Genomic DNA, 25,311 nt, shown 5'->3' with positions numbered 1-25,311 from the left:
AATCTCCCTTTTAGTTAGAGATTATATTGCTCTAAAACCAAATGCTAAACAAGTGCCATTGAAAAAACAGCCAAAGACAATGAGAAACTAAAATCAAATCTGTAAACACTTAACTGAGGCAGAACGAACAAAACTAAAAGTGTTTAAGGAATCCAAACACAATCGCATCTGTGTGTGTAATAAACTAACACTTCATGGCCACTGTTCTGTCCTTTTTTGGTTTTGTTTTCTTTTTTTCTGAGCCTTGAAACAAGAGACGTGAAAGACAAAATTCCCAAACCGTTTGTGTGTATGTGTGTTTTTCTTCTCCTGACATCACAGCATGAAGGAAAGTCACTGAAGCCTCTGAATGGCAAACGACACCTGCGTAACCCAAACAAAATGCTACTGTGTGAACTACTACTGTTGATAAGAGGGATGGTGGAGGGGAGGGGGGTGTCAACAAACCCAGTTCACTCTGCTGACATGTTAAATCTCACACTTTGGGAATGAAACAGTAGTAAGGACTTCAGCAGATACTTATCAGTGACAGTTAGTGCAGACAAACACTGTCACCTTCTGCTCAGCTGCCAACTGCTGTCAAAGCAGCACACACACACACACACACACACACACACACACACACACACACACACACACACACACACACACACACACACACACACACACACAGTGTTAAGTCATAGTCAAACACAATCTATCCATTGTGCTCTTGTTGAGTTTCTATAACTTTGTCAGGCTAAAATGACAATCCAAGGGGTTCCCATTGGTTAAACTGCACCCAAAGCGCAGAGGCGATAAGTCTTTGATCAGAGTGCAATGTCATCGAATTCTCACTTCCCTTCTTCTTTTTTATGTTGGTGTTATTTTTGGTAACACTTTACTTTAGAGGTCCACAAATTTCATCACACTTAGATAATAATTAGACCATGTAATTGTTATTTGTTTGAAATTGGCACATAACTTCTTTAAAATAATGTCCAACTTTATTGTCGCAAGCCACAGTTGGTAGGCTACTGTTTTTTTCACAGTTTCTATGAAATTTACTCCAAACTGCAAGGTAAGAAGGTGACGATTAGCAAATAAATTATCTGAAATTAAATCACAACCCACCACAAAATGTTTATAGAAGTATTTCAACGTTTCTGCTATTTCCAGAGAAGAAGGTGATAAATAGCTGCTTAGTTCTTGAACACAGAAGTTAGGTTCATTGTTTTCTCTGATAATTACCTTTGAAATGTTCAGTGAGTAATTCAATTTTCCAATAAGCAGTTGATATTAGCTTTTTGTTACTCAATTTCATCAAGCTCTTTAGTACCTAGTTTGTTGATCTGCATAATTGAGATCACATGCAAAATGATAAACCTTTATGATTAGGCCTATACTGTTTAACATGATACAACTGAAGGCTTCAGATGTGATATTCACCCAGAGTGGGGTTGTAAATTGGCCTCACCTGATTGTGATAGACACTGCGAGTACAGGCACACTGCAGAACAGAATCTGGACAGAAGTTATGTGCTAATTTTCACCAAATTCTCATGAAATTTCGTGGGTAATTTCAAAGAAATAAGAAAAAACTTTGTCTCATTATTACCTGAGAGTGATGAAATTTGTGGACCTTTATAGTAAAGTGTTGCCTTAATTTTTATTCTATGCCTCAGCACTTTATTTTTTTTAATCTCAGTTTTATATTTTGTTATTATTTGAGCAAATGTTTTACGTTTTATTTTCCTGAAGTTGGAACTTAAGCATTTTAAACTGTAGACTTTGAGTTGTACAATATGGTCTGTCTGTTGTGCAGTCTGTTCTCGTTGTTGACTGCTCCACACACCTTAATTGTCTTTTGGGGATAAATAAAGTTTTTTGTATTCAACTTAATTCAATACTTTGTGCACATTTCTACTCTGTGAAAACAGGCTTTAAAAGCTAAGTAATGATAGCAATAATACATTTTTTTTTTAAATGGCACCAATGTTGACATTGCAGCCATTAAAACCTGTTTGCAGCTCCAGGCTGACACTCTCTTCTTTAGCAACTCTTAAATGTTTTGTTTTGTTTTGTTTTGTTTTGTTTTGTTTTGTTTTGTTTTGTTTTGTTATGTTTTGTGATAAACTGATAGTTTAGTCAAGCTCTAAAATTGGCAGCATTACCCGTTAATTCAGTTTCAGAACATTGTAGAGACAAATAATCACAAGTTACTTTACACTTGAAATTATTTTGCTTAAGCTAAGATTAGCTCATCTTATTTCATGCAGGAAGCAATTTTAGCCATGCAAAATTGATGAGTTTTTGTTTTTTAAAGGTCTTATTTGTAACCAACTTTTATGTATGTTAAGTTTTTAATAATGTTTTTCTTTTTATATATGATATTGTGCTATTTATCTGGCCCTGATCCCACATATTCTTTTCTTTGAATCTCTCTTATAGCAACATCTTCTCTTCGCTGACACTAAGTGTCATCATCAGTCTTAATCCAATCACAGCAGCAACAACAGAAACCCTTTGAAACCCTCACACACCCACAGACTCCTCCTGACATGAGATTTCTCAGTGAGCTTAAGCGTGAAAGAAAAAAAAAAAAAACTTCAGTGATGAGAAAATTGAGGTCGAGTGGTTTGGCTGCAGAAACCTGCAGATGAACAGTGAGCGTTTGTGCCAGAAAGAAGAGATTAGAGAGTGCTTCTCGTCTTGTTCATTATTGCACGGATCAGTGTTCTGCAGCTCATGTGAAACCCATGTTTGGAGTGTCTTTCAGCGCTGACTCACACACACACACGCAGACACAGATACACACACTGAGAGCCTGTAACTAGAAAGGAATGAGTGGAGAAATTCATGTTGAGCAGATGAGATGATGCAGCTCATTGATTTATAGGTTGGTATCATGTTTCAGGCCCCCAGAGAGCAGTTAGTCCACATCCACACTTCATTTATGTGTTCAGTTTGTGTGATTTGTGCATAAGTGAGCACACAACACCATCAAAACAATCAACAAAGGAAACAAGATGAGACTTTGGAATGAAGAGGAAAATATTTGTCATCAAACTTTTATCCACAAGATTATGCAACTGAGGTTTCGAGTGTGATTTGTGACAGCCTAAAATGAAATGCAGGTTGGTGCAAATGTTTCAAAAGTAACTCCTCCACCCGATTAGTGACGATTTTTCTCTCTGCTCTGTATAAAATGTGTCAGAGCTCTACAAATCTAAATTAACTGAGCCTGAAACAAAGGAAAAGCTGCTTTGAATAAAACCTTTTCTGAATTCATAAGGCACTGGATGCGTGAAACTTATATTCTTGCATGTATTGTTGTCAGAATTCATGTAACTTTTTGAAAACACAACAGTGCAAACTGGATATTTACCTAAAAGGAACAAAAATACAAAACTTTCATCAAAATCTCTATTCTGCTTACCCTCCTTCTTTAAATTTGTACTTGGACTGTTTGTGCAATACTTGTTTTTACAAAGACCACAAAGAAGCTCATTTCTAAGAACAAACCATCCTTTATCTGCATTTATTTGCATGTTTCTGTTACGTGTTATGCTCCCCTTTGGTGTTGGAGTTTTGCTGTGTGTGAATGTGAAGAGCATGCAGATTTATTAGAGGGTGCAGACTAACATCTGACCTAAACAAAAACCTGCTCACAGTTAAACGTGTCATAACCGGAGCATAAAATGAAATTCAAGACATTTTATAGAAAGAGTTCAGTCTTTTAAAGTTTATTGACATGAGGAAAACATCGGGGTAATGTTTAAATACTCTACATAATAAAGTTATCAAACATGCACATGTGAAATACAATATACTGTACATAAATATTATAAACAGATTTGTAGCTGGTCTTATTTCTGATGCAGTGCCTGTGTATTTAAGTTTGACCCACAAACCTCAAACTGAGATGTTTTTAGTGCACGGTCTGAATGGAAGTTAATGGAATGCTCGGCTCATAGCAGGTGCCGGTCTCTTCAGGATGGCCTCCACAGAGAACGACAAAGACTCGCTGGATGTCATCTTGGTCCCCACAGGTTTGGACAGAAAGTCTTTGGCGTACCTGTCGCTCATTTTGACAGCCTGAATGTCCTTACTGGAGCCCTCCCTGAACTTTCGTGCGGCCTCCTCCAAGAGCTCTTTGCAGTACGGCGCCCTGAGCTCCGGCCCGGCCCCGCTGCTGGTTTTTTCACTCAGTGAGTGCTGGATAAGGGAGTGGAAGGAGTTGAGTTTCATGGAGAGCTTAGCGCTGTCCTTGCTCAGCTTGTTCAGGACTTGGCTGGAGTTGTGGGAATGCGAGTTGTTGGGGAAGGATTGTCCAAAGCTCCTCTTAGGTGGAGAAAAGGCTGAGCACTCTCTCTGCCCCCCCTGAGAGACAACAGGAGGTTTAGGATCTGCCCGTTGAGGGTCTGACGAGTCCTGCATGGCGGCGGCTCGAGATCCCTCCAGTTTTGAAGCCAGAGCAGCTGCTGGCTCCTGCTCTGGCGGCTGGCTCTCTGCTGGCATCGCCTTGGGCTCCCACACGGCACCTGGCTTCATGTTCTGCACGGCTGTGGCGTTGAACAGACACTGCTGGTAGAGTAGGGCGTCACCCAGGTTAGCTGCACCACGAGGCCACATCATGAAGCCGCCTCGTGATGACTGCAGCGGATAGTGACGGTACGTGGTGGCTACACTGACATTGGAGGCGATGAGCTCGACGTTAGTGGACCCAGCTGGGTACTGCATGCTCAGATCCAAGCAGTTTGGACCCAGGAAGTTGCAGAGCTCTTTGGGCTGCGGCTCGGCCTGAGCTGCAGGTGAGTACGCGGTTTTATACGAGTTGTACTCAGTGGCATGGTGCACCATGTTGTTAGGAAAGAGCAGTGAAGCTGTGGCTGCCTGGCTGTTCTCCAGCAGCTCTCGCTCTTTGTACTCGCGCTCCAGCATGATGGTTTCCAGCTCCTTGTCGGCGAAGGCCCTCCTCTTCCTCATACGATCGCTCAGCGGCGGGGGAAGGGACGGGTTGGCAGCCAGAAACGGATCAGACTGCACCGGACGATATCCTGTCAGCAGATGAACCCAGCTTTAATTCAAATATCTTTATGATTAAACGGTTACAGCTGATGTGAAGCATGCAGAGTGCTCACGGATAAACATGCAGTGGTGGATATTTCACTTGAAGCACAAAACATGCTCAGCAACCAGCAAATAACTGCTTCCCAGGAAGTTTATCAAGACACTGATTACAGTTTTCAACAAGATCTTTGCCCTGTTCTGTAATTTGTTTAAGACCAAGGCTAGAAGTCCACAACAAGCTACAGAAGGAGCAGATGATCAGAGTTTAAAAAAAAGGGCAGAAGAAAAAGGAAAGAGATCAGAAAACTCTGTATCTCTGTATCAGATATGCCGGCGTTTTACCTTCAAGGATGCTTTTTGCGAGCATGGTAGATGGTCGAATGTGTCGCTGATATATCGTCCTCCTCTCTGCTGGAATTTGTTTCCCGGTTATTCCTTTTTTATCCTGAGAAATAACAGAAAGACAATAAAGTTAAAGATGTGATTTCAAGATTTACAATACAAAAAAAGGAGACGATTTTTTGCAGCTGAAGTCAAAATCACATCTGCTGGAGTGGCTTATTCCTATAAATTTAAATAAGGATTACAAAATAGTCCTCAGATTGTTTCAAGCCCGGCATTATATTAAGATTTAGGCCCACGGGTTAATGTGTGTTAAAAAAAAAGATACATTAAATGCATTACTGTAAAGTTTCATCAGTCTTACACATCGATCTGATTACAACATCTCACACGTTTGTGCAATAAAAGTTACACATTTAGCCTGACATGCTAAAAAAAGTACACACCATGAATCACACACCCTACACACACACATTCAAAACACCCATCTGGTATCATCTTTAAAATACCACAGCTGACGTGGTTCATTATTTCACCACAGACACTTTCACATATTTGAATGTCACCACAGTCAAAACACACACACTCATTCATACACACACACACATATTCATATTTCACACAGACTGCAAATATTTTGCTTTGAGATTATAATGGGAGGAGATCGACACATTTTATATCCCCTTATAAATCTTCTTCAGTAATTGTTCATAGACACGTGATAGTAAATCTTATCAAAAGGCTAAATTGTTTATTGATTTTATGTTTTCACTTGCACGCAGGCAGATGCTCAAACTGAACCATGTTTCCAAAATCAAAAGATTTTTAGAGTGATCTAGGAGGGAAAAATTATATTTTTAATGAGCTTAAGATGGGTTTAAAAAATAAACACATTGACGTTAAGGCACCAAAACAGAATCAAAAATTTAAGAATAACTTTAATCATCAGGCTCCAGTAGGTTTAAAAACAACCCCAACCAAACGTGCCTCATGTAAAGTCTAAGAAGTTGGCACTATCAGCTCCGCCTCGTTGTCTTGCTTTGCATTGTTTATGTAAATACAACTGTGAAAGAAACAAAGACTGTATCTGCTGATCAACCCGAAGTAAACAGGTTTTTCCGTGCACATTAGGGTTTCCACAGAAGTGTCTGATTACTGAATGTTTCCATTCGTATTTCGTGGCTGAATGTGTCACCTTTTTTCCACAGTTTGTTTGACCTCTATTGTTTTAAAACTGTGATTTTTGTACCCTATCACACTACAGCTTAACCTGCACTAACTCAGGCGCTATAACTGGAATATAAAGTTAAGAGGATTAGCAACCCCTTTAAAGGTTGTTTAAAATCAGTAAAACCTGAAAAACAACTTTGGTAAAAGCAGGATGCTACAAAAGCACCATCAAATATTTATAATATTATACGCTGTTACTCAAGTGAATAAAATCTGACGTTTGCATGTTTATTTCTGCTCTTTTCCTTCTGTAGGAGGAAGCAAGCATTTACAGCTTACAAATAAAAGTGACAGTGTCCCTGGATTCACAAAGTAAATAAACTGAGAAGTAAGATCAACATCTCCAGGAAGTGGACAAAGCTGCTGTCAAAGACAGGCCTTAGGGAAGTGTCTTAATAAAAACTAACTTGTTGAACATACTTGATTTGATTTATTGGAATTTTACATTGTTTTGACCATCATTGTTGCAGAGCTAGCTGTCAAATAAAAGCATTTGGACTCAACTGATTGAAGTCAAATAATTTTTGCTGTAGTGCTCAAAATGTGCCTTTTCAGTTCCTAAATGAAATCACTTCATAGTCTGATAATTCACACACTCAGAGTGCGGCTCACCTCCGTAGCCTGCTGCCTCCTCAGGGCCACCTGCGCCGCCATCACGCGCTGCCTCTCCACCACCAGCAGGCAGTTGGCGCACTGGCAGTCCCTCCAGCGGCAGAACCGCTTGTGTCCCTTCAGACAGGACACCACACCGTGGTTTCGGCAGCGGGCGCACTTAGGTGTCCGGCTCAACTTCCTCTGGTCTCCCGAACACAGGCCGCTGGGGCCCGGCTTGTCGTCACTCTTTGCACCGTCCCCATCGTCCTCCGAGGCGGCAGCGCCGAGCGGCACCGACCCAGGCCGACTAGAGCAATCTGCCGGGTCGTCACTCTCGGTCTCCAAACTCTCCACGTCGATTTCAAACTCGCAACCGGCAATATCTGACATGACTGACCTCTTCCTCCGCCGGCTGTGTGTAGATACACTTAGTTTATATCTGCAGATAAAAATACAGCACGTTAGCGTAAAATTATTTAGACCTGTGAGAGTTTACATAACTAGAAGCTACAACCGATTCACAACTTACCATGTCTTCAAATTCACAGTGGCTCATTTCTTTATGCAAATACATTTTATAACGAACAGACTTCTTCAATAAAATACAACCTTCAAGTCCCTGTTTAACATGCGAATATATTATTCATCTAATATTTACAAATTATCAATGTCAATGTAAAAATTAGAAAACTTACATTTTGTATATACAACAAAAAAAATCTTTTAAACCAGATAATAAAGCTTTGTATAATATTTTTAAAAGTTTATTTACCTACTACAATTTTTATAATCATTTTTAGAAAGTTAAACCGGATTTAAATCTGATTAATCTAAATTCAATGCAGCACTTCCAATAGTAAACAGAAGTTTTAAGAGTTCGGTTTACCTCCACAAGTTGATCCAGCAGTCCCGTCCAGTGCGTGTTGAACACGTCGTGCGTCTTTTATTAAACACACACACACGAAAAAGCAGAGTAGGTTTGTAAAGACTCCAGAGTTGGCTTGTTATTGTATGTTAAATGAGTGGATGAATGAGAGTCACACTCCGGACAGATCCAAGTTTCTTCTGAAACAGACACATGAAGCGCCACTCCTTAGAATAACCTCACTCTGCGCTCTCTGGACTCTGATTGGCTGTTTCTGTACTGGCACCAACCAATAGGATTACGAGCGGTTATTTGGGCGGATGAGGTTCTCCTAGTAACGTTTAGAAACAATTGTGATACTTTCTATTGATAACGAGTTTATTGTTCAGCAATTCATCGAAGAAAAAATAAAAATCAATACAGATTTAATTATGTAACCTTATATTTATTTTTAGTGACTTTATTCAGCCAGCCTCTTTGTTGAGCTGACCGTTAACTGTCTACTGTGCTATATTTGATGTGCATGGCATGAATAACTTTCTTGAATAATTGTTTGAAATTCCTCTCATACATTCTTTAAATTTTAGATTTCTACTAGTTGACTCATATCACACAGCAACAATGATGCTTTACACAATGAAAAAGTGACAAAGCCTTATTTTAACAACATGTGGCCTTGCACCATGTCATAGCAGAGTTATTTCTTTACTCTCATGTTTGGCTTTTTGAGTGTCCAACTGGTAAATTAGTTGTTTAAAAAAAAAAATGAGGTGCCCTCTTTTAAAGCATCCCAGCTGCAGTGCAAACCCTATGGAAATCATCTTCTTATTGGAGTGGCCTTGTCACACCAAACTGTCCAAAAAAATATCTAGAATAGGGGGAATTATAGTGCCCAATATAACTGCAGTTAAACTACAGTAAGTGATTTTTTTTATTGCAACACATCAGAGTTTTAGCTACCCTGTGAAGGAGGGGGTTAACAGATGAACAATGTGTCCTGCAGGTTTTTGCAGCTTGTCCTAGGAATGATTACAGTGTTTTCACAACAATCACACCAGAACAGAAAACACCATGTCAGCATGTATTAGAGTTCTGCACACAAAAACAAGCAACTTAAAATATCCCTACAGCACCAACCACCTTTGACTGATGATCAACCCAATGCCCTTATACTAAAACAACAGACTAAAATCAAACAACGGTAACAAGAACTCTCAAAGGAGATCATGGCCTTTAAAACTGGAGTTTATTTAACAAAAAAACTCAATAATGTTTTCACCTGTAATGGATGTGAAAAGTGTTTTTCAAACCCTGTCCCTGCTCTCCTTGCATAATTATAGCTAACTATATGTTTTGGTTTTCATCACTCGTTATTCGCCTTTTCAAAATAAAATTCAGATAATATTTGATGAGGTCCGAGTTCACAAAAAGTACAACCGTGGTGCATCAGTGGGTGTAACCGATGTCTCCTAAATTTAAAAGAGGAATGTGGACAGCTCTCTATGTATGGCCTTTTGTTTGCAGCTTGGTGAGTGAAGGTACGCCTGACGTAAAACAGAAAAAAGGAGACATTGGAGCGTTTACACAGAGCTGCATGGGAATTGACTACAGGACAATACAACCCTCCACACGCTGTAGCGTTAAAAAGAGTGTTTACTTTCACCTTTTGTCCGTTTACCTGTCTGTTGACGTGAAATAAACGAACAAAAGGATATTTTAAGAGGAGTCACGGTCGTGTTGTATTCATTTCCAGACAAGGGTAGTTATTCAGTCTGACTTCTGAATAACTTCGAGCTAATTTTAAAACAATGAAGATTATCTGTGGCTATTTTAAGTAGTATGCAGCATTTGAAAACCTATTTCATGTTTTTCTCAAATGTTCTCTATTATTGTATGTTTATTGTACTTAGGCTATTATGATTATGATTGTGCAAAACTTAGGTTTTTTTCTTGCACATAGTGCGAACAAATTAAGCTAATGGTAAAGGCTTTTTACCTAATACTTCGATTAAAAAAAGGTTTTTATTTTCATAATATGAGTATTTGGGGGTGGGATTAATCTTTAATGACATGTACTCATGGCCTAACTGATGCACATGAGCTAAGGCTAGCAAACGAAACGAACGTTAGCTTGAATTTGCTTCGTCATCGCCATTTATTTAGGATTGCGTCGTAATTTTTATGGATTAACGTTCTGTTGAACACTTAATTAAATGATAAATGTTCATTTCAGCTTGGACTTTAGAACTTATTAATCAAAATTGATTCTTCAAACCGTTTCTCCGTCCCTGTCGTCCTGTTTCTCCCCAGATGAGGACGGTGCCTCCTAACGGCTCCTCCATGTGTTGGAGGTGAAGACGTCAGGCCTGCAGGTGCAGCTTTATTTGCCACTTCGTCTTAATTTATTACAGGGGGTTACGAGCGGCCACCCCGGGCTGCCGTTTCCCCGTCAGGAATGCTTTGATGTGGGCAGAGGGCTGAACGGTGAGACGGGAGAATCCTCACAGACCCGGACCCTCCAGGTGAAATGTGTTGTCTGTGTCCGCGGCCTCATCATGGCAGAGCAGAGGGGGGTTACAGAGGTCCTTGGATGGGTTTCCAGGATTTTTTTTTTTTTTTTTTTTTTTGAGCATCCAGGCAGTCTTTAAGGAGTTTCAGGGGTATGCCTTTGGAATCTAGAAGGGGTAATGAGTATTTAAGGTGGTTTCATGGGCCCTCAAGGGGGCTCTCATTTGCCTTTATGGAAATCTAATGTCCCCATGGAGTTCAGGGCCTCTGGAATGACTGGAGAATTCCTCAGGAGTGTACAAGAATCCTTGGATGGATTAGAGAGATTATTGAATTGGTCAAGAGGTTAAGAAGTTTCAGGCCTATGGCCTAGAGAGTAGACCACAATGTATTATTTTGTGACATTATATTTGGCAGGTTTTGCAATAGAATAGCAATTAAGTCACCCTTGTTTTCAGAAGTCAATCCAGGTGTTTTGAGGGGACCTTCAAGTGGTCCAAATCAGTTTCTTGAGTCCCTGAAAGTATCTAATGGTCATTAAGTTGCTCAAGAAATCCTTGAAAAGCTTTCAGGTGTGGTCGATCCATGGGCTGTTCTCTATAATCTTGAAATCTGGGATGTTATTCCAGAAATTCCTTGAGGTTGTTTCAGGCATAATCACATAAATATCAAAACTAATGGAGTTGAAAACGTTTAAGGGACCAAGAGAAGTAATCATTGAAGCAAGTCTAGGGAGGTTCCAGGCATTAGTAAAGGGGATATGGTTATGTTTCAGTGTTTTCTTGGATCATCAAGAGTCTTTGATTGGGTTTCAGAATCATTTAAAGGGGATGTATCCTTGAAAATATTCAGGGGCCTCCAGCTAATACAACAGGGGTAACATTTCACCTTGAAGTGAATCTGTGTTGAGATGCTTTGGTGTCATGTACAGGTTTTTCAAAACGTGTGGAGTCTATGTGTCAATCTTTACGTAGTTTTTATGATTATTTGAATAGATTTCAGGAATCCAAGGCATTTCTTGAAAATTCAGATATTTGACACTCTCAAGAGAGAAGTTAACAGGTAATCATAAAGGAGTTAAAGACTTTACTAAAATAGTTTCAAGGAACACAGAGTGTTTTGGGGTCCTTGGGCCATCTAGTGGATCACTGAGTGGATTAAAGCTTTTGGGGTTTTTTATTTGGTATATTCTGTTTCCAAATGAATGTTGCTCTCAGAGAGTTTTCATAAACATCATAACAGTTTGATAGTTTAAGGTGTTTAAAGTTAATAAATACAGCTCCATCACAGCATCTGACTTCTTAAACAGTAATCTATCCATCAAACACACTCCAGCGTTTATTTTGATGTTCAACTGTGAAAGGAGACTCAACAAACAGGCTCTAATAGATCATATGTTTCTCCTTTTTAACAAGCACAACAAAGAGCAGGACACAGACACATAACAACACTTTCTCACACGCTGTCCAGTTTACTTTGAGGTCTGATTGAAACAGCAGCATCTTGTTGGAAGTGTCCCACTGTGTCAGCCGTAAAGTGTAACCGGAGCTGTGTATAGACAGAGGAGCAGAGTGTGGGATCACTAGGGATCCTGTTATGTTAATTAGCTTCTGATGGAGCGACAACACATGCAGCTCAAATACTTAACCAGGCGGGCGGCATTTGTCTCTGTCTGAAACACTCTGACATCTCGACCTCTCGTCCTTAAGGTGCAACAAACAGGACGACTCTCAGCTGTGGAGGACACACTGAAATACTTCAGCAAAGGTATGACTGAAAATAGGAAAAATCAACAGTTTCATGTAAAAGTCCCCTTCAAAGATCAATATATAAATCATATAAACAGAATTACGTCTTTACAAAGGTGGACATGTATTGCTGCTAGAGCTGAACAAGGAAAATAAACCAAATTTGATTATATTCCAAGAAAAACAAAAGCTTTGTCCCATGAAAACTTAATATTTCCCTTTTATTTAATTTATCAATATAATATGAGGGTCTCCTAGATATGGTCCATATGAACCATAAAAGTTTCTTTTTAATGTTTAATACATAGATCTACAATGAGTAGTGAAGCCTTTATTACTAAAATATAGAAGTACAGATTTTGTCCACTAGGTGGCAGAACAGAGCTAGCTAATCGACACATCTCAGGCCTAAAAAGCAAATCATGGCAAGTTTAAATCCAAGGAAATATGGCAGTAAGAATTTGAGCAGGTTTTAGGGGAAAATATCAGCAAGATCAGTCTGACTTTGCTATTTTACATCAAACAGAATTAGTTTTGGATATGCAAAACAAACTGAGAATATTATAGGTGTAGATAATTTAAAGAGGGGATATGCAAAATAGAATACTACAAGTAATTTAAAATAAACTAGCACATAAATGATTTATTTTTGTCCCATGATTTTATGGAACGTTTAATAAATGCAGGTCTAAAAGTATTATTACATGCAATTGGAAAATAAATATATATATTACTTTACCTTTTCTTAATGTCAGTCAGTATTTTTTTTAATGAATGCACTTTATTTTTTTAATTTTTAAAATCCATTTAATCTTTGATTGTTTCTGTCGCATTCATTTCATTTTAAATTCTCATTCTTAATGTGTTGCCTTTGCCATAAACATGAAGTAGTGGAATTTCACCACTAGATGGCAGCATTTGAAAGTTTAACCTAGAAGAGAGACTGTTGATGTTTCAGGAGAGCAAATAGAGGAATGTTCAGAGATGATAAGAAACTTAAGCAAAATTAGTCGAGATCTACAGCTTTTAAATCGGTTAGATTGAGTTACATCCCTATAAGTGATAGTGAAATAGTGGAAATACTTTAATGAGATAAAAATATTTTAATATATCTATGGTTTGAATGGTGTGTGTTTGACATGTTTTGTTGCAGACTATGGTTGATAAATGAATGTCCTAATCAAAACAAAAAGACATGCTGTACTCACATGACCATGACATAAAACTTTATTGAATAATGTTGGAAATTATCGACCACTTATTTGTTTAGGTTGCTATTCCAATTTGCTCAATTTTAATGAGATTAAAAATTAATGTAATTCACACATTTAATTCATCTAAGTTTCTGCCTTGTGCACTCTTTAACTGCTACCTAAAGCTCCTTTGGGAGTTTGGTTACAAAACAGATGGGTGTTTCTTGACCTAAAAAAAGAAAATGAGTCCATCGACAAAAAGAGCATCTTTTTCTGCTTTTAGTTATTTTCTAATGTCTGAAACCACCGGTGGGTTGACTTTCAGTATGTTCAGTCATTTTATCATAACTAAGAGGACAATTTTGTACTTTAGGGACAGTTTTCTAACAGCTTTACAGCCCATCAACATCCCTGCCCTTATTTGGTGGTTTAAAATATATTATATTATATTATATTATATTATATTATATTATATTATATTATATTATATTATATTATATTATTCTAATCAAAGGGTTTGATATTGTTGTTTTTTTCTTTGTGAATGAGGAAGTCTTCCCATTCCTTATATCATTGCTGGGTTACTTGCCACAACAACATAAACAGGTCATCATATGAAGAGGGCTGTTCCATGTAGTTTCATTCCAGACCATGATGCAATTCTGTACATTGAGCAACAACAAAACCTATTTGAGTTTTGAGCGCAAATATAAAAAAAATGTGAGATTTTTGAATTTCAATCTTCAAATTTCTTTTACTTTAAAAAATTAAGGGGAGTCTTCATCTTATCATCATGCTTTACCTGGGTACAGTTTTACAAGATGGGCCTTTGCTTGAAGAGGAGCATTTTCAACCTACATTTGCACTTTGGTTTAGAACAACACAGTTTTTAGTTTTTGGTTTTTCCTTTGTCTTTTTTTCAAAGAGAAAACAGTCATGTTTATTTTTCTGATTTCTATTAGAAATGTCATATTGAAAACACAGTATACACTGATTCTTTCAGAGGTTTCTGCAACCGCAAAAGACAGCGTAATCTTTTGTGAGGAAATATTTATGGAATACTGTGAAATATATTACCTTTTCACATTTCTACTAGGCTATTTGTTTCTTACTCATGAAGGTCTGTGGTGATATTTAAACATATGTTCCCATTAGAGTTATATTTATACCCACTGAATGTGAACACAAGCTGATCAAACAATCAATGCTGTGTTTTTTCTACCTTGCATGAATTAAGAACAGATCTGAACTCATCAGTCTGAGTGTTTTGGGAAACTTTGGGTTTATTTGGCATACTCTTCATGCATTGAGGGTCACAGTGTTCACAGTATTTAAACATGCTTCACGGGAAACAGGTGACACATCTGAATCAAAGCCAGTCCTTTACATTCATCTGTTTTGGTTTGGAGTCACGTGACATCTGGATGATCAACATCAGCTGATCAGGAAGTGATTGATTGACACAACTTAAACAAGACACCAACAAAAATATACACACACCGCCCAGAGTTCTGTCACATTAACACGTTTTTGGTGTCCCCTGCTGTAGTCCTTCAGGGTCTAGCTGGAGGAGTTGTGGATGCGGGAGTCTGCAGAGTCGGAGCGCTCCTCGTACTCCTCTTCGGGGGAGTACAGGCCCGGTTTGGGTCCCAGCGTGCAGCTCTCCTCCTGGATGCTGATCCTCGGCTCCTCGGAGGTTCTGGAAGAGAGGAGGGGGGAGCTGCGGAACACGGAGCCTGCGGGGCCTGATGCGGGGCCTGCGGTGGAGAAGGGGGACACGTACTGAGCTGCCGAGCGGAGCTGGTACTGCTGCTGCAGCGCCATCGTGTTCCACAGAGTCACGTCGTTGTGCACGAACGGGCTGGCCTGGCTGCGCGTGAGAGAGTTACGCAGCATGAGTGGGTAGCGCGTGGGCTGCGGGAAGGACGGGTGCTGCAAGGGGACACCGAGGGGACCCGAAGCGGAATCGGATGTGAATCGAAGGGACTCAGGGACCCGGAAAGCAGAGCCCACAGACCACTTAGCGGAGGAAGAGACCGGGTGGTAGGAGCCCAGCGCGTGCTCGAACAGGTGTCCGTTTGAAGGCAGCACCAAGGCGTCCGCGTGAGGGTCTGTGTGCGCGTGCGCGCCTCCATCAGGACTCCTGCTGGACAGCAGCACCTCAATGGCCCCTACCAGGTCCCCCCCGCAGCCTCTGAGGATGAGCTCCAGCACGGGAGGCTTGTGCGCGGGGAAGATCTTCTTGAGGACCTCCAACGGGGGCCTGTTGGCTCTGAGGCTGAAGGGCAGGTTGATGGAGCCCGCGAGTCCCTCAATAAGCACGCTCTGCTCCGTGGGGGTGACTGGAAACTTCTGCGGACTCTCGGTTTTGGCCTCCTTCTCGGTGCTGCAGGGTTTGGGGAGACTGTAGCGGCTCTCCTCGGGGTGTGTGGGGGTCTCTGGGGGCTCTGGGGTGTAACAGGAGTTCGGTTTGGAGCCTTCAGGTGAGCTGACTGGGTCCTGCTCCTTCTCACTGGAGCTGCTGCCCCCGTTCTCACCTCCTGACACCTCATCAGGAGCGTCCTCTGCAGGATCTGCAGAACCAGAAACCAACAGTCAGAGACGGGTTCGAACATGAAACACAAAAACAACATTCAGCAGGAAAAACACACACACACACACACACACACACTCATCTATTAGACACTTTTATCTATTAAAGCTTCCAAAGCAAACTGCTGCCTTTAAAGAGGGAAAGTATCAGTCCATCCATCTGTCAGCTTGTCTCCAACACACAGACTGATGTTGGTTTCTGAGCTTTTCTCCTGAGCAAAGCTGTAAACACAAACTGCTGACTGTGTGTGTGTGTCAGTGAAGAATCTCTCTTCGATGCCTTTTGACCACACCGTGTAAACAGATCGCTCGTTGCTCGGTAACTTTTCATCTCAAGTTGACCTCGTGCAGAAATATATGGGGATTACATTCGATCGTTCTGTCTCGTGCTGATGACTGGGATCTCAGCTGCGCGTGGAGCTGATCAGGAGTCAGCTGATCGAGCCCAAAAGTTTAAAACGACAAGCCGCAACCTTAATAAATTTGAAGTTTAGATACTGAACTGATAACATGGGTGTAAATATGTCATAGAAAAGCCAAAATTTCTAGAAATTTGCTTTTCATTTTTTTGCAATTATTTTTGCTATTTATTTGAGTAAATTTTCTAGACTATTTATACAATTTTAAAAAAGAGGATTAAAATCAGTATAATACGTAATACACGTATAGTATACAAAGCCGTTTGTAGCCCTAAAAACACATACAAAATAACGTGTGATTACATTTTAATTTTGTGGGTCCATCCAGGAATCCCACATTTATTATCCATTTCCATAAAAGTCAAATTAAATAGATAAGAAGCTGTGATCCCCAATAAATACAGCACAACAAAATAACAAATAAAGGTAAAGAGTTTACCTTTATTGTCAGGAAACACATCTGTGTATTACATATAACCCATAAAACGTATTAAAAATACAGAAAAAAAAAAACAGAATTTATCCTTTAATTTTTATTAAATCTAAATCAAATCAAGATCAGTGTTTGAAAAACCCAATTTAGAAAAAAAAGGACTATGTGATTTTATTCTAGCCAAAAATATTTGTTTTCTGCTGCTGTAAAGCCAAAAACCAGCTCTTAAACATATTTGTAATCTAATTAGGAAATCATTAATTGGTTAGTTAGGTTAGGTTAGTTTACTTGTATCTGTAAATACGTTTGTTTTGCAGGATGATCAAGACATCCACTTAGTTATTTAGTCACAAAACAGCATACACATGAAACCATGTAAGAAGTCAGAATTGACTACTCAAATCCTAAAAAATAGCTGTAAAAAGTATTTACAGATATATTTGACTGAAATTTACTCAAATGATACATTTTTAAAATACTAACCATCATATCTAGCTACCTTAACAAAAATTTCACTTTTGTTGTTAAGATGAGGTTAAATCAGGTAAAATAACATTTCACATAATTGGTTCTCCATTTGTTTTAGTTTTTTAGTTTTTGTTTTTTTATTATTATTATTATTATTATTATGACACTGTGAACATTGTGTACGAGTTTAACTTATAGGATTGTTATTGTAAAGAGATGTGTCACCAGGTTGTTAAAACACACAAATTAAACTATAATGATACATGTAAATGTATATATGAAAACAGCAGAGTAAATATTGCACACAAATGCAAAGGCATATTTGCAGCGCAGAGATTAAGTGATGTTTAAATGTGTAGAATATCTGCAAGAATAAAAATACATGTTCAAATATTTGGTTTATTTAGATACATAAAACAACCAAAAATAGGCTTGATTATAATCATCACACTATTATACTCTTGGTTTGCTTTTTATAAATGAGCTTAAGTTATGATTGTTATATATAAAAAAGTTAACAAGAGTTTGTGGGTCTGAAGGATAATTGATGACCTGAGAGAAGACAGAGCCGCTGTCATGATGGTGACAGAGATGTGACAGCACATTGTTGAGCTGGTGTTATAAAGTATGATTGCAAATGAATTTAAAAGCAAATTTAACTCTGCAATAATCCACCAATGTAGCTGAACAGCAATCCTGACTTTATTTTTAGATGCACAGCTGGTAGAATATAGGATGTTTTACGTGTTGTCGATTCTAAATAATTAAGAAATTAAAATGTTCTCAAAATGTTGCATTCATGAGATATCAAACTGCACAAAAATGCAGCCCTGAGGGTAATCTGTTTATAGGCCACATCTAAAGATTGAACAAAAACCTTGACCAACAATTACAGTTGAAAATGTAAACAATTTATATTATGAAGTAAAATATTTTTCACATTTTATTCCAAGCAAGTGTTTTTAAACTCAAACTATAGGTGAATTCATCATCTATAATTTCCTAAAGTGTTTTGTTTAATCTGCTGTGTGAAAATCTCTCAGCATTATTTTGTTATTTTGGTTCAGTCAAATAAAATAAATATTTGTACAGAAATATAATTAGAAAACATTCACACTGCTCCCTGTTTCTCTCCTCTTACCTGTGCATGTTTGCGCTCCGGCCTGAACCGGCTCCGCGCTGCCCCACCTCAGCTCCAGCTCCTCCTGTCTCTGCGGGGCTGCCTGGTTCCCCTCGCCGGCTCCGGACATGCCAATGCCGGGCAGCACCCTGAGAGACTCCGGGATGAGGCTCTCCAGGCTCTCGTTGGCCTGCTGTCTGCGGAGCGCCACCTGCGCGGCCATGACGCGCTGCCGCTCGATGATGAGGATGCACTTCTCGCACGTGCAGTCCTTGAAGCGGCAGTAGCGCTTGTGACCTTTGAGCCACGAGAGCACGCCGTGGTTCCGGCACCGCGCGCACTTGGGGGTCCTCTGCAGCGGGGCCCGGGGCTGAGACACCGGAGCCCCCATGTACAGGTAGGGGGACCCGTACCCGTTCATTCTGCCTGACTCTGCGTGTTTTCCAAGACGCACGAGAGCATCTGCGGGGTCGCGAGGCGGGACGGGGAGTGATGTGGTCCTGGAGACGGAGCAGGATGGAGCTACTCTGCCTCACGCATGACACGATGAGGAGAAGAAGAGGAGTGGGCTTGTCGAGCGGGATCCACCTTTCCTCCGGATGACAGCACAGATACGCATCAGGCTGACACGCGCTTATGGAGACGAGTAACCAAACGCTGTCACTCACGTCAACGCGCATGCACGCTGCAAAAAATGTCCACGAGAGAGGAAAAAAAACTGCAAGTGGAGCTCAGTTAATCCCTCATGTTTCTCTGAGAGGCTGCAGAGCCTGCTTTAAAATCAGACTGTTACACCTGTGCTGGAATTTCAGGGGGACGAGAAACAGTACAGTATCTCCTCCTTTCACTACATGTGTGTCAGAGGTTTTTAGACTGAGTCTTGTTGCAGATAATAAAAGAAGAAACACCTTCAGTGGAGGCTGCAACATCCTAAAAATGCTGCACACAGCACAGGCATCTTCTAAAGCAAAGCCAAGCCAACATTTAAAAGATGATGTGCAGATTTTTCAAGTACAACAGATGAGTTCCTGTTTAACTAGATAAGATGTAATTAAAAGGAAGCATCCCTGCCTGAGATAAACTCACTCTCCTAATGATGGATCAAAAGAAACTATTTTGTTGTTTGAATTCAAAGGTAGGAAAACACATTAATAGTATTTTATGAAGCTGTTTTAACTGTGGTTATCCACAGGGAAAAAGAAGGTGAAAGATCCCTGGTTGAGATTTAAAGGACAATTGGAGCATCTCTTGTTTTTGAGATTTCAATGACTCTAAATGACATGAAGTGTGATCTAAAAATAAAGGGTAAAGCGTGTGAAACATCAAGTCAAACTGTTCCACTCAGACATAAAATAGATTCAAAGGTGCAACAAAAGTAATCAAAGATCAAATTTAAAGGTCAGGGTATTCATCTGCATTTCCTCTCCTTGTTTGCCTGCTGCTTTCAGCTCCTCACACCATCACAACACTCTCAGCCTCGTGCAGCTTTAGCAGTCGTACATAACTGAGACGATTAGCTCTGTGCATGTATAAAAGCCCTTTGGGAACTATGTCGAGGACGCTGATATGTCCCTTCTGCTGGACTAATAGAGGGCATTGAAACATAACACCGGACAAAGCCGGGGCCCATTTCTGACCGTAAAAAAGGTTTATTCAAGCAAATAATGGGATCGGAGGCTGCACGGCTTACAGAGAATAAGAGCACGGTAAACTTCCCCACATGAAGCCCGTCTCCAGGGCTATTAAGCTTTTAATTGGAAAATAGCAGAGGAAATTTCAAGGTGACTAGAGTGGCTTTGCAGTTTGTGCCGGACGAGTAGATTTGTGGGAGTGGGAGGCGGCCGGTGAACGCCTACACCACAACGCATAATAAATTTATTCATGTTGTTCGTTGATAAAGAGTAAAACACAAAGTGAAATAAAAGTTTATACTGCAGGATGCATCAGTGTTTACACCAGGCCTAGTGTGAGTTTATATTTTCTGATGTGCCCCAAGAAAAGGAGCGTGAATATTTTACACAGAGGTTCTGAGTGTTTTTAACAGATGAATAGATTTCAATTAACAGGACAGATTTTGTCTTTGTTGAGCAGTGATGGTTGGATAGAGGGGCTTTCAATTCAGAAAATAAGCAGTAAAAAAATGTGCTACCTGAAGAAAAAATACCATTATAAAAATGTAGTTTCCTTTGGTGATGATGTCAGATGAAACTGTTTTATTGAAACTCAAGACTAAACTTTGGTAACTGCTAAAAATCATAATTTAAGCATCAACATATTCAGTTTGTGTGCGGTTGTGGAGATTTATGGGAGAGTGCAGCAGGGTCTGTTTTCAGATGTTTACTGTCCATCTATTTGCAAAACCTTAAAGTTCTCTGAAGAGGTTTTTTTCCTAGTGTCTTTTTATTTATTAGTATATCTTAGGTCTGCTTCTACTTTTTCTCCTAATCTTTATTGTACAGTTAAGTGTAGAAACTTATGGGCTTTGATCACAGGATCTTATTTTACTCCCTGTTCCCAGGGTCAGGACTGAAGTTGGCAAAAAATCTTTCAAGTTTGTTGCCCCCTCTAGTTGGAGCAATCTACAGAAAGACTTGAAACTTTGGTCTCTGGATGGATGCTTTCAAACAGATCCTTAATTATTTGGAGGCAGATTCCTCTTGTCTGACGTGTGATGTTTTTGAATCCTGGAGGTATTTGTCATATGTACATGTTGTGTTGGCTGGAGACTTTCAATCAACAACAAGTCTTTTCCTGGTTGAATAAAGGTTAGATAAAATAAAAATATTTTTAAAAAGCTATAAATAAAAAGAAGGCCTCAATATGATCCAAAAAAGCTACCAAGATCAACAAAAACATTGGTATTGTAATTTTTTTGACTTCACACAAGAACACCACCTAGACAAACACATCAAACCCTAAGAGCTAAAATACCAGCTTCACTCATAACACAATTAAAATTGGGGTTTACAATAAACAGCAAACTTAAAGGCAAGAAAAGTACACAGTCTGCAGAAATAAGCTACACCAGAACTGGACGATAACGTGGCCACAGAACAGCTAAATCCCAACGCCACATTTGACAAAGCCGCCAACAAGGAGATTGCAGTTTTTGACTTGATTCTTTAGGAGCTGAGGGGGTTTGAGAGGCAACTACAGGAAATTACAGGTAAAGTTTTGAAAACCAACACTAGACTAAGCAAGGCTAAAGAGAGAAGAATAAAAATGTATCTTTTCATGCCTGTAACTACAGAGCAGGTACCAGACAAAACAATTTACTGCAGGCCAAAGAAACAGCCTCTTTTCAACGTTTCCCACAGCAAATTCTCAGCAATTTTGTGCTGTTAGAAGAAAGAAAGAGGTGATGTTTTTATTTATTTATTTATCTTTTTTTTTTTGTAAGAAAACAACTTCAGCATGTGCGGGATAAGATTGGGAAGATGTACCCACTTTGTCCACAGGGGGCGCCAAAACTGACACAACCTGGAAGTGCATCTGTGTGTGGTGGTGGGGGATTTAGTGCGTCAAGCAAAGCATGAGAAACTTAGATAAAAACAGTCACTTATGTTGTGTCTGATATTTGATGATAAATCACTGGTGGTGTTGGATTTGCTGCCAAAAAAATCTTGGGAGAGAATCTAGAAAAAAGTGTTTTAGAAGTTTTAAGAGTTTGTCAGAATTTAAGAACTCTCAGTTTTCACACTACTGTAGAGTATAAGTGCATAAATTCAGATATTTTAGTGTTTGTTTTTTTAAATTCAGGTGAAAACTTGTACTAAATTTGTATAAAACTTGGCTTTGGATAAAACATATTTCTCTCAGTGGTGATAATTTTCTGTTCTCTGCTTGTTTTTTATTTCTGAACGACAGGAGACAATACCAGGTTTATTTGTGTAAAAGCAGCATGGGACGTTTCGAACATAACGTCAAAATGGACAGGCTCATAGAGAAGATTTATGCTAAAGTCAGTTTTAAAACTGACTTAATCACAGCCTCCGTCATTATAGATTTAATACCTCAACTGTGATATATATAAGTCTTAAAAATCTAAAGAGCATTTTGATTATTAGTTTGGCATGTTTTCATAGATTGTGATTGTTTCTTCTCTTTTTCAAAGCTGTGAGCATTTACATTAAAATTAGTGTATGTTGTTTTTAAATGCATAAAATCACACCAGCTAATCTGTTTCATTTCTTCCTCTATCCTTATTTCTATCCTTAGTTTTTTTTCTGTAATGTTCATTGGCACTAAGTCAACCACAGCCTCCACATTTCAATCACTCCGCTCAGAATGAACTCCTCCTGCAGAGGAGGCCCCACAGAGCCAGAGGAGGAGGAAGAAGAAGAAGAGGAGGAGGAGGAGCTGACCTCTGTTGAGTGGGGTTATTATTAGGTGCTGATTGGGGGCGTTTCTGCCACTCACAAGTCCTGTCAGAGAAACGCTGATTTAATGCTCCCCGGGGAGGCGGGACACAGAGTTCCTACAGGGGGAATTAGCTGGATGTCTGAATCAGTGACAAAGCCCTGAACATCAGTCAGAAACATTGGTCTCCAGGGAAAAAGAGGAAGTCTGTGAGTTCATTTAGGTGACTGGACAAACAGTTTAACTGAGGAAGGATACAGGCTGAGAGAAAAAAGCTAAATAAACCAAACTTGTATGATTTAATTTCTGTAGATCAGCTTAAAAATATGTTTGGATTTGACACTACATGCTCCTTATTCACCTTTTTGAAAACACAGGGCACTGCCTCCTGTATAAAACGGGAAATTGAGAGCTTAATCATAATATACGAGAGTGAAAAATCTTATTTCGTGCCTGTGAGCCACTTGTGGAGAGGAGTGTCGTCCTCCTGAAGGCTGCCTCGCTGTTTCCGATCAGGTGTAAAGACAAATGACGGGTGACGTCCTCAGATTAGTTGTGGATGCACAGCTTCACCGTGGCCTGTTAAGTCGGCTCAGTCCGTCAGCCTCGGCCTGTTTATTGGTGCTCTGCTCTCAGGGCGGGACGTTTATGACCGCGGCTCTGCCTGTCCTTCAAATCCTCCAGCACTGCTCGCAAACACACAAAGAAAACATCAAGTACAGACACCTGGCTGAAGTACTTCTTTTAATACTGAAGAGTATTTTTTAACAATACTTAAAACCTCATGGATGTGTGAAACATGTTTGTAAATTCTGCTACAGGCAGCACATACTTTATCCAAAAGGTAGGGGGTTAGATAAATAAACTATTTGTTTTAATTAATGCACAGAGAAGTCAGTTAAATAGTAAATTCTTTGTCACAATTTGAGCACATATGAATTTATTACACTCAGTTTGGGTTTTTTAATTCTGTCAGATGAAGGCCTGGGTATGCAGCTATGCTCTCGGGTTAATTGGTGGTAATTCAGTTGAGAAAGAAAAAAAGGAGGTTAGATTCAAGAGGGACATTTTGCACATACAGGTGTTGTGTTCAACATGATGATCAGCAGGAGGAGGATGTAGTTTGTCACGTTTTGATTCCTCCTGCTGGTCTAGTTTTATGTCAGAAATGTATAAACTGGTGTCAACTGGTTTTTACCTTTGGCTTGATAACAGTCTCCATATTCCCAGACTCACACAGATCTAAGGTGTTCCTGTTAGGTGCACTTTTTAGGTGTAAAAACTTTTGTACCAGGACTTTGGGAACTGCCTGGAGAACAAAACTCCCCAAAAATTGTTGAGAATAGAAATCATGAGTAGTTTTGAAAGGAAAATACTTCAAACCCAAGATAATGGGCCGTTAATGAGAGCAGATAAACTATTACAAAATATATATATCATCCCATCTCAGCTGTTCTTCAGACATTTTTTTTTTTAACATTTTCAGTCTTTTCTAAGTTACGATAAGCTGGTGCTGCAAAGTCTTACACAGGCCAATAAACCAGTGATCTCTGTTTGTTTAGAGAAATGTTGATGACACAGAGAAGAAAAGGAGAAAAAGTGTGTGAAAATATAAAAAAGCATTGTACTGTTTTACAGATATTTATAAACTCAGTTTAAATAAAAGTTTATTTTCAGCTGTTTTCTTGAGATCTCGAACCCAATAACGTGAGATAAATATGAAAATAATAATTAGGGCTGTCACTTAAACAAGTTAGTTAGATTAACTAATTACAGCACAAATTCATGCGTTATAAAAATTAACCCAGATTAACCCATTAGCTGCCAGCCATTTTCAAAGCATCTTGAACAATCTTTCAAGACCCAAATAATATAGTTCTCTAAGACTATGTAAACACCAAAACTACCTAAGGAGACTCTCTTCTTTTTCTTTTCCTGTTTTTGATCCAAAAACAGACAAAACATACATTTTTTTCTAATTAATTCTAGGCCTTCCATCCTTGAATTCTCTCACAATCACGCTGCTTTTTCTCTCTAAACTACCGCGACACATCCTCAGTTTAAGCGTGAGCTGCCTGGACGTTTCTGACTTGCAGCGTCTCACTATGCCTCTGGCATCTCACATCTTCTCCTCATATCCATGCTGAGCTCTCATCCAAAGAGCGCACCGCTCTCACCCACAGTAGTTCACGAGCATGATTTTGATTGACAAACTCTGCCAGACCCTGCCTCTATAGACGTCAATGGCAGTGAGCGAACACAGACATTTTAATATTGACAAGCTGAAAAAAATGTGGATTTAGAAATCTTCTCTTGTTTGTATTTTCATTTAAATAGTCATGCACTACAATTTAGTAATGTCCTAGAATTCAAATTCTTTATTTGGGG

General features: G+C 39.4%; 2 protein-coding genes across 3 annotated transcripts; both read right to left on the bottom strand.

Moving 5' to 3' along the window:
* Positions 1-3,851: 3,851 nt before the first annotated feature.
* On the bottom strand, positions 3,852-8,156 carry dmrt2a (doublesex and mab-3 related transcription factor 2a). Its single transcript, XM_074670956.1, has 4 exons — positions 8,105-8,156; positions 7,237-7,657; positions 5,395-5,497; positions 3,852-5,039 (listed from the first exon to the last, which is right to left on the bottom strand). The coding sequence occupies exons 2-4, from the start codon at positions 7,606-7,608 to the stop codon at positions 3,934-3,936; spliced, it is 1,581 nt and encodes a 526-aa protein (XP_074527057.1). The 5' UTR covers positions 7,609-7,657; positions 8,105-8,156; the 3' UTR covers positions 3,852-3,933.
* A 6,663-nt stretch (positions 8,157-14,819) lies between these two features.
* On the bottom strand, positions 14,820-18,985 carry dmrt3a (doublesex and mab-3 related transcription factor 3a). Of its 2 annotated transcripts, none has more exons than XM_074670888.1 (2): positions 18,586-18,985; positions 14,820-16,105 (listed from the first exon to the last, which is right to left on the bottom strand). In XM_074670888.1, exons 1-2 carry the CDS (start codon positions 18,983-18,985, stop codon positions 15,093-15,095), a joined length of 1,413 nt encoding a protein of 470 aa, XP_074526989.1. In that variant the 3' UTR covers positions 14,820-15,092. The 2 variants fall into 2 exon arrangements, with proteins under 2 accessions (XP_074526989.1, XP_074526990.1); XM_074670889.1 differs by having other exon boundaries at positions 14,820-16,096.
* Positions 18,986-25,311: the final 6,326 nt, after the last annotated feature.

The sequence above is a fragment of the Halichoeres trimaculatus genome, unplaced genomic scaffold, assembly GCF_033239565.1.
Source record: "Halichoeres trimaculatus isolate MK-OKI-2021-1 unplaced genomic scaffold, fHalTri1.1 fHalTri1_scaffold_5, whole genome shotgun sequence".
Classification (NCBI taxonomy): Eukaryota; Metazoa; Chordata; class Actinopteri; order Labriformes; family Labridae; genus Halichoeres; species Halichoeres trimaculatus.
The sequence above is the reverse complement of the archived record's forward strand: the minus strand, read 5'-3'. Positions and strand labels throughout refer to the sequence as shown.

What these genes read in the sequence shown, in the direction of transcription:
- dmrt2a (XM_074670956.1), bottom strand. Translation starts at nt 7,608, where the DNA reads ATGTCAGATATTGCCGGTTGCGAGTTTGAAATCGACGTGGAGAGTTTG. An exon ending in GGAGGCAGCAGGCTACGGAG is followed by an intron (nt 5,498 to 7,236) that starts GTGAGCCGCACT and finishes GTTATTTCTCAG; the next exon opens with GATAAAAAAGGAATAACCGG. An exon ending in CGCAAAAAGCATCCTTGAAG is followed by an intron (nt 5,040 to 5,394) that starts GTAAAACGCCGG and finishes ATCTGCTGACAG; the next exon opens with GATATCGTCCGGTGCAGTCT.
- dmrt3a (XM_074670888.1), bottom strand. Translation starts at nt 18,985, where the DNA reads ATGAACGGGTACGGGTCCCCCTACCTGTACATGGGGGCTCCGGTGTCT. An exon ending in CGGAGCGCAAACATGCACAG is followed by an intron (nt 16,106 to 18,585) that starts GTAAGAGGAGAG and finishes CTGGTTCTGCAG; the next exon opens with ATCCTGCAGAGGACGCTCCT.